The sequence below is a fragment of the Gymnogyps californianus genome, chromosome 3 (genome assembly GCF_018139145.2).
Source record: "Gymnogyps californianus isolate 813 chromosome 3, ASM1813914v2, whole genome shotgun sequence".
NCBI lineage: Eukaryota > Metazoa > Chordata > Aves > Accipitriformes > Cathartidae > Gymnogyps > Gymnogyps californianus.
Window position 1 is genome coordinate 67,951,508 of NC_059473.1, and position 11,621 is coordinate 67,963,128.

The window sequence follows — 11,621 nt, forward strand, 5'->3', positions numbered from 1 at the left end:
GAGCCAGAATACGACCATGGACCCTGGACATGTGCTTTTGTTACGGGCACATGTTAAAGTTTGTACTGTTAATAACCTCATCGGTGTCCACAATAGCTAGGTGAGGCTGGCACAGTTCTCGCACTTTGCTGTATAGACATGATTTACATCTATTACGCTCAGGGTGAGTAAATATAATAGGCGTTGTGTAAAAATTGACAGGAGGCCTGACTGAAATAGTAATGCAGTTGTCTAGGACTCAGGATATCTCAAGGCAAGTCAGGAAAAAAAACAGGAAGAAATGCTGTTCCTGTTGGGACACACTTGAATTTCTTACTGGCCTAGAGCCAGCTATCAGACAATTGGTGTACTAGCTTGCACACACATAAGCAGAATGCAGCGTGCCAAATAATTGCTAATCACACTAGTAGTGCTAGAAGCAATTTACACTTTCTGCTAGTATTGTAAGACTGAAAGCTATTTTTAAAAAAACAAAATGAGTAAAGCCAACAAGTCACTGGCATATACGCAGAAACCCACAAGCACCACAAGAAAACTGAAAACTTCCCATTAAATAAATTGCTATGCCTGTTCTGTTAAGTTTTACTGAATTTAAATTGGTTTTGAAGAAAACATGCTTGTTAACTGCATCCCAATTAGGACAAGAATGTGTTTGTACTGAAGCGTTATTTAATGGATTGATGGACACTACCTTGAATGAGTTTTACAGCATGCAGGAGATCTGTTTATCCTAAAAGAAGAAAAGATCTATTGTTTTTAAATGGCTATAATTTTTGTTTCTTTGCCTAATTTGCTAGGAGCAGTACATCTTTATTCATGATGCCATTCTAGAAGCTTGCCTGTGTGGAGAAACTGCCATTCCTGTCTGTGAATTCAAAGCTGCTTATTTTGATATGATTAGAATAGACTCTCAGACAAACTCTTCGCATCTCAAAGATGAGTTTCAGGTATTCACAGTTCCTACTAACTCTTCATGTGACAATGATTTTTTTGCCTCTGGATACATTTAATTTATTTTAAGGGAAAGGGTTTTCATATCATGTTTATAGCATTTGGTCCCTTACTTTTAGTCCGCAAAATAAAGCACCCGTGTTTATGTGCTTTGCCAAGTTGTTTTAAATATGGAATATCCTGCTTTGAATAAAATTTCAGTAAATATCTGTCTGGAGTAAAGAGCACTGACTAGGAACCGCAGAGGGTTTTGGCTTGCATTTGCACAGCTAAGGCATAGCTCTTTAGGGCTCCAAAGGATCCTCTTTGTTTTATTCCTTTCGGAGGGGATGGTGTCATGTGGAATGTGTTCAGTGCTACACGGAGTGCCTTTTACACCTGCAGCTTAACCCCCCCTTGAAAAGCCCCAGCACGTCCATCAAACAGATAGGAGCTCTTATTTGCTAATGTCTTCTTGCTAATGCCTCACGTTTTCCCATACTGCAATATTTTAAATTAAAACTTGGGGAATCTTGAGTCCATTGTCTGTTAGTTCAGCGTGCTAAAGCGATCATCCTCTCTCCCTTAGACTCTGAATTCTGTGACCCCTCGCCTGCAAGCGGAGGACTGCAGCATAGCCTGCTTGCCAAGGAACCACGACAAGAACCGCTTCATGGATATGCTGCCACCTGACAGATGTCTGCCTTTCTTAATTACTATTGATGGGGAGAGCAGCAACTACATCAATGCTGCTCTTATGGACGTAAGAGACTATCTTCTTTGTCTGCGTAGTGTGCTGTGAAAAGCTGTGTAATATGAGAGAGACCACTTGCTGGTTTAAGAAAGGGTAATTCTTTCTTACTGTAATGCCCAGTTAAAACAGTCCTAACGAGGAAGGGTGGGTGGAATGGGTAAGAAACCCCACCAGCTTGTGTTGCTTGTTCAGAAGGTTTGTTACCTTTAGTCTTTTGCATCCTTGTGGGACCCACTGGAAATCTCCCCTTTTCAACAGCATTATATAAAGCTCTAGCCTCTAGCCCTCCAAATCTCAAATCTCAGCAGGATCTCAAAAATCTGCTGTTTGTTGGGAAGTAAATATTACCTACCTGAGCATGAGGTTACTATCGCTATTTTATAAAACAGGCTATGTATATCGAGGCAGGAGAGACAGGGGAAGAAGGAAAAAAACCTGTTTCCTTGGCATGTTTGGGGATAGGGTTGGGGTTTTTTTGTTCATATTTTGAATTGCAGCTCTCTAAAGTTGAAGTTTGAGTGACAGAAGTATTGTCAGGGGAAAAGTTGAATTACTGGGAAAAATGGAGGTGAACCTGCTTATAGGTGTCTGATCGATAAAGCAGTTCATCACATGTACTGTCAGATACCTGCCTCTGCCTGCCATTAGCATTTCCAAAGTTAGGCCCCTAAAGCCACCTTTACAGTAAATACTAAATAAGTGGCCTGATTTCTAGGAGCATCTCCCCTTCCTCAAAAATGAAGCGCTGTCAGAAACTGCAGTGTCAAGAAGAGATGCTGGAATAAAATGGCAAATAGCAGCAGAAAGCATCAGGACTCAATGGTATATTCATCCCGGAGTTCTGCCTGAGCTAGTGCAGGAAACATTTGAACTGCTAGCAAAATGCAGTCCCTAATCTCACAATTAGCTATTGTGCCAGAAAAATAGAGGAGTAGCATGTGTGAGACCAATCTATTAGGGAGTCACTGGGGCTGAATGGATGAATTACGGCAGTGAGCAGAATTTTGGTAGCAACCAAAATTGTTTAGAATTGCGGTTAAAATTACATTAAGCACCTGGATAAAATTGATGTGCTATGGACCAACCCACACAGCTGCATAGAGGAGTGTGGTTTGGGGAGAAAGGACGACAACACAGGCTGAACGGCTGGGTGGCAGGAGAACTCTGAGTGTGTAACAGTGTGTGGCAGGCGGGAACAGGAACCAAGCAATGTATTAATGGATGAGCAATCAGAGGCGAGTAAGGAAAGACAGAAATGGTAGTAATAAAAGGAAAAAAGCAGCAGAAAAAAAGTAATATATTACAATTAAGGCATACAACAAGGCTATAAGTACAAGGTTAAAACTTTGGGTAATAGAAGTTTTTTCTTGCCCTTTCTCTTCTGGTTTTTTTTAAGACTGATTTATTCAGAGAGGAGGACCTTACTGCTGGGCGAGGAAAGGGAACTTTCAATAGCAAAACAGAAATGGAATCTTTCCCCTTTCCACAATGTACTTGTCCCTGTGTTCCCACAAGAAGATGTCTGATTCCCAGTGTGACAGCAGATCTCCTGCCTGTTCTTTTTGAAAACCTGATCATCTCAGACTCTGTACATTCTCTTATCTCGGGAAAGACCAGAAATGATGGGGAAGAGGGCTAGGAAGACATCAGCTAGTACCTGTTTTATTTCTTAAAAATACAAGGGAAGAATTCATATTGGTTGTTCCTCTTTGCTCCCTGGGCAGATCTAGGAAGCAGGACACAAGCCACTACTACCCCAATATGCTTCCTGCATTAGAAAAGGATAGCAAACATAGATGAAAAAATTGTCAGCCTCCTTATTCTGTTGTCAAACAAGTACTGATGCTAAAGACATTAATTTGTTATCTTTGCAATTTACAGCAAGTAGAAGGGTGAAAAGAATTGTATTTTTTCCTTCTGGGCCTCACACTATGCTCTTCGAGGATATGTCGATATATTGCACATGAAGATCCTTCATATCAATCTTCAAACAAGCAAGCTTCCATACCAAAAGTGGTTTAGCTACCCAACCAGGTCTTTCTCCTAGGTTAATTTACTTAATTCAGTAAAAAACCAGCCAAACTGCTTTTGGTACCAGCATGGATGCTAAACATGGGGATCTCTGCGTTGCATACAGCAGTCCCAGCACTTCATCTTCAAACTGGTGACTTACAATCCCATCCGCCTACAAGGATATTCACCATCTTACTCTGTTTCTCACATTAACCTATCAGTGCTTCCTTGCCAGTTCATATCTGTATTCCTTCACTGCAGAACTCTTCCGTGCATAGTTGCAAATTGCCTGCAAAAAACTTCTGGTCTCTCCTCTTCTGCTTGCTGCTCGTAATACATGTGCTGCAGGGAATTAGCCCCTCTGCTATTAGTTGCATCTCAGCTAAGCTGTGCGAGGCTGGAAATCCCTATTTGCAGTTGTGTATAATGCAGCATACAGAAAATGGAATCTATTGTCATGACAGGAAACAGTATTTTGCTGTTTAAGTTCTGCTTTCTGCTGGAGATGGGCCCCGGTAATCCTGAAGGTTAGTTCTGTGGGTGACCCTGTGGCTGTGGCACCGAAACAGAATTTGAGATTGAGCTTAGTCCCTGGTTCAGTCACAGAGCTCATGTGTAACCTGCTGTGGGTGGGGTGACCTGAGACCTCTGCACCCCTCTCTGCAACACAGGGAGAAGGTTTCCTGCTCAGTCTCCTGGACACAGTGCCTGGAACAGAGTTGCCTGAGCCTCAGCTCAGCAGAGCCCTGAAGAGCATCTTCAGTGCCCCATGCATATCTGAACTGAAACAGGGCTTGGCCTGTAACAAAGCAGAAGGCAGACCTGAGCAGAGTAACCTCTTTGTTCTTACTGGAGACGATAATGTATTTTTAACATCAGCTTTGGTGAAATCTGGTGTAATTGATATCACAGCTTTGTTCTATTTATATGTTTTTTTCTGTTGCAGTGTTTGACTGGAAGTACTTCCTTTACCAGTGCTAATCAAATCGTTTGCCTTTACAGAGCTACAGGCAGCCAGCAGCTTTTATTGTCACACAACATCCTTTACCAAACACTGTGAAAGATTTCTGGCGACTAGTGTACGACTACGGCTGTACTTCTCTTGTGATGTTAAATGAAGTCGACTTAGCACAGGTTAGTTTGGGGCTCGAGTTTTCCATGTACTGTCGCATGCTTTAATCACTCTGGATCCACTACATGATCAAAATGTAGAGCAGTGCAGTGACTTTACAGTTATTCTCTGCTTTACAGCAACTAACACTAGTTGCTCAGTAAAGATTAGGTGAGATGTCTGCAGTGGAATAAGGCAATGCTCAAGTTGTAACTTGCCATTTAATTATGCCTGTTTTGCTCTGGCGCAGGGCTGCCCGCAATACTGGCCCGAGGAAGGGATACTGCGGTACGGTCCCATCCAAGTGGAATGCATGTCGTGTTCAATGGACTGCGACGTCATAAACCGAATTTTCAGGATATGCAATCTAACAAGAGTAAGCATTATCATAACAATATGTAATGGAAAAATGTCATTTTTAACGCTCTCTAGGCTCTTGTGGTTTTTAATTTTGAATAATAGTAAAATACTAATGTTCTTAAGACATTACCCAGAAAAGAGTCAGTCAAGCATCGATATCTAATACTAATTTCTAGTACTTTTCTATAGCTACACACTAAGCAGAGAGAGCAGTAAGGTAAATGACTGTTGTTCTGTGGCGTTCTCCCTGGTGAGTAAAAGATGTATGAGAAGTATTGTGTATCGGTGTACAGTGAAAGAAATATCCCTGTAATGAACATGTAGTGACAGGTATTTAATTCATAGCTTCTGTAAGACATTTTCTGTGGTGAATCAGGAACAGGAGTGCTGAGGCTGGTTATGCAGCCAGCACCTTCTCAGCCTAAGATGCGAGAACCACAACATAAAAGGACGATTGTGGCAACCTGCAAAGCGAGGTGTGAAAAAACTCTGAAAGCTCCTCTGCCTCTGAAGGGTTCTGCACCACTGTGCCTCGACCTACATTTATCATCTTTTTCTCAACTTCAGTAGCAGTGCTAGTCTTGCATTCTTGTCAGCTCTTTCACACCTTGCACCATCTTGTCTTTTTGCTGTCCCATAGCGTTTCGCACTATCGCAGCATCTTCTCAAACCCTGTTTGCCACACAGTGTCTTCTTCTTTAGCTCACCTCTATAAATCACTTATTTATGTTGCCTACACGTAAAGAGTTACAGATGCTTGTGCCATCATTATATGTACGGTTAACCAGCAATCCCTATTTTACTTACCATTACTACTTCATATCTTTCATCCAATACTGAACTTACATGCCACCAATTGCTACTTGGAGTATACATTTAACTTTCATTAATGTTGAAGAATAGCTGTGGGGAAAACTGATTACTGTGTATAAAAAGATTTTTTTCTATTTTGGTCACATTTTCATTTTTCAAAGTGCAGAGATCAGTTTGCGTGTGGCCAGTATTTTATCCAAACTTTTATTTTGCTTGTATTCAGAGCTAAGAAAAACAATTTCAGCTCTTCATACCTTGTTTGGAAGCTACAGGAAGCTAAGGTGTAGGCACACTGGCAAATATTACGCCATAGCGCTTTTGTTGTTGTATTTTGAGACTTCCTCTTTTTTTTTTTGTTTCATTTCTTATTTTCACTTTTTCCATTTCTTCTTTTTTACAATGTTTTGATTTTCTACTCCTCTGCTTCTCTTTGTCTCCCATGCCTTTTTGTCTTTACATCTTGCTTCTAAATATCTCTCTGCTGTGTTCTTCCTTTTCTAAAATCCACATTCCTACTCCTTTTCGTCTTCTTCAGCTCCAAGAAACAGAACAGACTATTTATTCTTCCAATTATTGAGGCCTTTCTTGTGACAGTCTAATTCTATTCAAAGCTCTCCCTGTGTAGCATCTAGCACATGGAAGGCTCAAAGACTGGCGGCAAGGTTCTCATGATTATCATAGTCTTGCAAAAAGGGAAGACTTCAAGGAAAATAGTCATATTTGTGCACCAATATTACTTGTTGTTTATTTATAATGGGGTCAGTTCATGCAAGGGAGCCAAAGGTATGTCTCTTCATTTCTGTAGGTCTAAGAATTTAACAGTGATGTTTTTAATTGATTATTGATGTTAAGGATAAAAACCCTTGACACGTAGAATCTAGGGAATTTGTCCATTTAGAAGAAGTCAGGATAGGTTACATTAGTGATTGATAAACTGTGGATTGATAAACTATGATGTTGTCTTCAATGTAGTTCCCTTTTTTTCTTTTTTTGACATCATCTTTGAGCTCAAGTGATACAAATTAATGGAGGCCCAACCATGTGATGTATATACACGTTGGAATCTGTCCATAATGTAAACACTTAGATTTCATGACAGTTTTATATTTTGGTTTTCTAAACCAAGATGTAAAGGTGCCATATTGACCTAAACCTCTTTGGTTTCCCTCAGCCACAAGAGGGCTATCTGATGGTGCAGCAATTCCAGTATTTGGGATGGGCTTCTCACAGAGATGTGCCAGCGTCCAAGAGATCCTTCTTGAAGTTAATTCTCCAGGTTGAAAAATGGCAAGAGGAATGTGAAGAAGGGGAGGGCCGGACCATCATCCATTGCCTGTGAGTAACTGGGAGAAAGTCAAATTGATGCTCTTCAAAAACATGCTTATAAATTAGTTCTTGTTTTAAGTTCAAGCAGTATTCTTATGGCTACGTTCTTTTGCACATGCCCTTGTTTCTTTTATTTAAAAAAAAAAAAAAAACCAAACCCAAACAAAAAAATAGCACTGCTACTGTAGGTTGGCTTTTGGTCAGCTTTCAGATTTGTCTGTGTCAGGTCAAGGTACCATGGGAATGAGTATTTTGGACATGATGCTACAGTGATACTGTGTATTGTCTCCTGTACATAATAGCATGTTTTTCAGGTATAAAATGTGTACAGAACAATTTCTTCTGTACGGTTTCTGTAAGGAAGTCTTTTATGTTAAGTGCCAAATAGTTATTTTTTGTGTCTCTCTTGCATATCGTGTGTTGCATTTTTTCCAGAAGGCCTGCTATATTTTGGGGGTTTTAGACTGAAAACTATGGATATATGAAATCAGAGAAAAGTCCTAGAATGCAGTACATAATCCTAAAACTGTTGTTGGTAAATGACCGCTGGCTGCTTATCTGAGCCTGATATTTAAGTGGGAGCTGGTTTGGGAGTTTTGAAAAGGCAGCATCTTTTTTCCCCTACGCAGAGAATGACCAATCTCTCTCCTACCTTATTAAAATATAAAGTTTAAAACTTAGAAATTGAATTATGCATTTCTCCTTACTTTTAAAAAAAAGCTTCTGTTTAAATGTTCAGAATTAACTTGTGGCCCCTTTCTGCCCACCCCTCCTCGTTATCCGTGGAACCTTCTGACTGATTTAAACTTAAGAAGAAGAAATGCCTACCTTAATTTCTTTGAAATGAAGATTAAAATAGTTCAGAAGTGTCCCCAAAGGTCAACAAGGTATTGAATCAGTGATGCCTTGGCATTATTCTGACTAGATAATGCTCATACCATAGGATAATTTAAGTGAGTCTCTTTCCAGAACTAAGTGGAAAATATTGTACTTGTGTCCTGGTTTTTTATTTTGAACTTGTTTTTTGATTTCTCATGCTGTACTTGCCATTGAACTTAGTTTTTTGTTTCTAATGCCTATGTAAATTAGGCTATAGCATAGCTGGGCGGCATGGTGGGCTGTAAGGGCAGAATTCAAAAGAAGTAATTGATAGGAAGGTCAGAAAGAGCAAATGTCTCAGACCAAACCCACTGGAGCTGCAAGGAGATTGCTAAAGCCTGGTCTCCCTGTGGGACTTGGGAATCACTCGTGCTTACAGAGTGAAAGAACAGAAATGGGTTTTGGATGCTCTCTTACGCCACAGTGACATTTAACCAACTCTTTTCCTTGTGTACAGAAACGGCGGTGGCCGGAGCGGGATGTTCTGTGCCATTGGCATTGTGGTTGAGATGGTAAAAAGGCAGAACGTGGTGGACGTTTTCCACGCCGTGAAGACTTTGCGGAACAGTAAGCCCAACATGGTAGAAACTCCGGTAAGCACCAGCCCGTCGGGGTTACTGCAAACAGCCAGGGAGCCAGAGGCTCTCTTGTTCTGTGAGCCGCATTCCCAATCCTGTGCCCACAAAACAGAGAAAACCTGTTTTGGGCCACAAGAAGAAAGGGACGTTTATTGAGTGTACACACAGGTCAGCATCATGAGAGACCAGGCTAAGCATTTTACGCTACTTTTCTTGTAGTGGTACCATGCTTTTCACAGAAAACATTCTGAGTTAACAGAATGCACTTTAATCTCCCAAAATAACCTGGTCTATTTGAAGAGAAGTTGCAGCAGGTTGTGCTCACACAAACTGTCTTGAAATTTTACGGAGCAAGGCATTTCTTCTTGGTAGGAATAAGCTGTAAAGTCCAGATTAGTAGCTGGAGATGTGAATATTTTGCTTCTTAATAACAACTGCTGCTTTGGAAGCTGTATTGAATAATGATAATGTTTGTTGCTCAGATTTGTAGTAGTCAAAATGATACCTCAGAACTTTAAAATCAAAGACTTGGATCTAGTACATTGCAAATGAATATATAGAATCACAGAATCATTTAGGTTGGAAAAGACCCGTAAGATCATTGAGTCCAACAGTCAACCTAAATAATGAACAATACAAACAATGAACTAATATAAACAATATGAGCCTGAATTAGCAAAACCACAAGACTAAATATTTGTATGTATCTTGCCAGAACTCAAAATAACCTTCACTATTCTGGTCAATCTTTATGCGTACAGTATGAGTGCATATCCATCCGTGTGATCACTTCAGTCACGAAAACTGAACATTGTGGGAAGTCCTTAAAAAAATTCTCCCAAATAGGTTTTTTTTCCTTCCTGTAGGTGAATGTGAAAGCAGGTTGGACAGTGTTTGGGAGTTTCTGCCATTTGACTATCACACTGTCAGCAGCCAGTGTCACTTTTCAGCCAGATGGCTGCCTACAGCATAAATATCAGGGATGCTGATTGAAATTAAAAATATTTTGCAGTTTATGCATAGTGAAAAGGGCTTCTGACCTTGTGAACTTGCATATTGAGCAAAATGGCTGTAGCTGCCTCTTCCCATATTGCCCTTTTTTCCAGGTGTCGGTGTTTGCTTAGTATCAAGTAGCTTCTGTGGCATGATTTGCTTAATTATTGTGCATCACTTCCATCCCTTGCCACCACATAAATTAAGAAGATGGTTAAAATGTTAACAGACAGAGCATCCGGTAGCAGCAGTGACATTGGGCTAGGTATTGCTGGTTTTGCCGCAAATACTTTGCAGTTTGCTGTGCCATGGATGTCTGAGACACAACGTATTGAATTGCTGCCTGGATTTCAGTTCACTGCTGTGAAGAAAACAGGTCAGATCACATGGAAAATTACTTGTGTCACTGTAAAGGGAGGCCAAGGTAGATTGTGTGTGTTTCTGATAAATGGTCTGTAAACTTATATTTCATTTCAAAATAGTCCTGAATTCCATTGTAGCTTTAATCTGCAGTTACTGAATTTCTGTAGTTAGGTGTTTCTGTTGTGTGGGTTTTTATTCAGAACTCTTGAACAGCAGCAGCTGTTGAGTCGCTAGTTAGAAAACAAACCAGGAAAACCAATATATAACACTGTCATGTGCCCTACATTCAGCAACATGATCAGATAACGAAAATGAGCAGCGCAATAAAGCCCTTAAGATATCCCCACCACTTCCTGCTAATGGATCACACTGGCTTCCTTTGCAAACAAAAATAAATCAGAAAAGCAGATTCCTTTTGTTAGATTGCAGGGACAATAGAGATTGAATTAATTTCCTTGGGTTTTCTTTTCCTTCTTGCCCTCTCCTCTCTCCTTCCTCCTCCCTCTCCCCCAGTATCAGCTCTGAATAGCAGCTTTGTTAAGGAGAAATACTAACCATGATGAAATTTTGAGCTTTAACTTCTCTTTTAAATGTGCATCTGATCTCTTGGATGTTACATCGACACAACTGTACAAATGGGCTGTGGGCCCAGAGCAGCTTTGTATCACAGCTCAGCATTCCCGAGCCATTCCCTGGCCGTCCAAGCAGCAGGCACTGGTTAACTGCTCAGTATCAGCTAACTTAAATATAAATGGTATGTCAGAGTCGAGGTGCTTTCACTGCAAGAATGCTCTGACTGATAGGAGAACTTTTCATGTCTGATAAACCAGTTCAGAAGCTGAAAAAATCAGAGAAGCAAATCGTTGCATTTCATGGTCAGGTTTTTTTTCCAGTTCGTTGGTTAGGGTGAGTTTTTAAATCAGAGCTGGTAATCTACTTGTGTAGTAGGGAAAAAAAAAAAAGAAAACTCAGGCATGTCAGGCTTGAAGGTAAAATTGCACAGTAGTTAGCAAAGACTATTCTTGTTTGTAGATATCGGTGCTAATACTTTAGAATCTTAATTTAACTTCTCTTTTTTTTTTTCCTCTTTCCCCTAAAAGGAGCAATATCGCTTCTGCTACGATGTTGCGCTGGAGTACTTGGAATCCTCTTAGTCCGACGGATGTGACAAAGTTCACTAAATACATGAATCTCAATAAGCTGTTTTGACAACAGTTCTTGATCCTGTGAAGAAAGATTTTAGGGGAAGAGGGGGGTGGGCGGGATTTTAAATTTTAAATGCAAAGTATTTTTCTTATGAAGTTGTGTATCTTAATAAAAGAACTCAATCTGTTTCTATGCTTGTATACAGTATCAACATTTAGTGCCACATAAATACTATTTAATGAAAACCAGAGTCAGAAGAGATTTGCTCAAATTAGGACTTTTCAGTGTTTGTATATGCAGCCGTCTCTCAATTACAGTAGAGCGACTATCTGTTGCATGTATCAATATTTCCTAT

General features: G+C 40.2%; 1 protein-coding gene across 3 annotated transcripts in view; it reads left to right on the forward strand.

Annotated features, from left to right (window-relative positions):
* PTPRK (protein tyrosine phosphatase receptor type K) overlaps positions 1–11,362 on the forward strand; it is a 416,967-nt gene extending 405,605 nt beyond the window's left edge. For all 3 annotated transcript variants that reach the window (XM_050893028.1, XM_050893026.1, XM_050893027.1), the window contains 7 exons: positions 798–947; positions 1,520–1,693; positions 4,700–4,831; positions 5,059–5,184; positions 7,153–7,316; positions 8,644–8,779; positions 11,221–11,362. In XM_050893028.1, the coding sequence (XP_050748985.1) occupies positions 798–947; positions 1,520–1,693; positions 4,700–4,831; positions 5,059–5,184; positions 7,153–7,316; positions 8,644–8,779; positions 11,221–11,274 (936 nt within the window). In that variant the 3' untranslated portion in view covers positions 11,275–11,362. The remainder of the gene's footprint in view (positions 1–797; positions 948–1,519; positions 1,694–4,699; positions 4,832–5,058; positions 5,185–7,152; positions 7,317–8,643; positions 8,780–11,220) is intronic.
* The last annotated feature ends 259 nt before the right edge of the window (positions 11,363–11,621 follow it).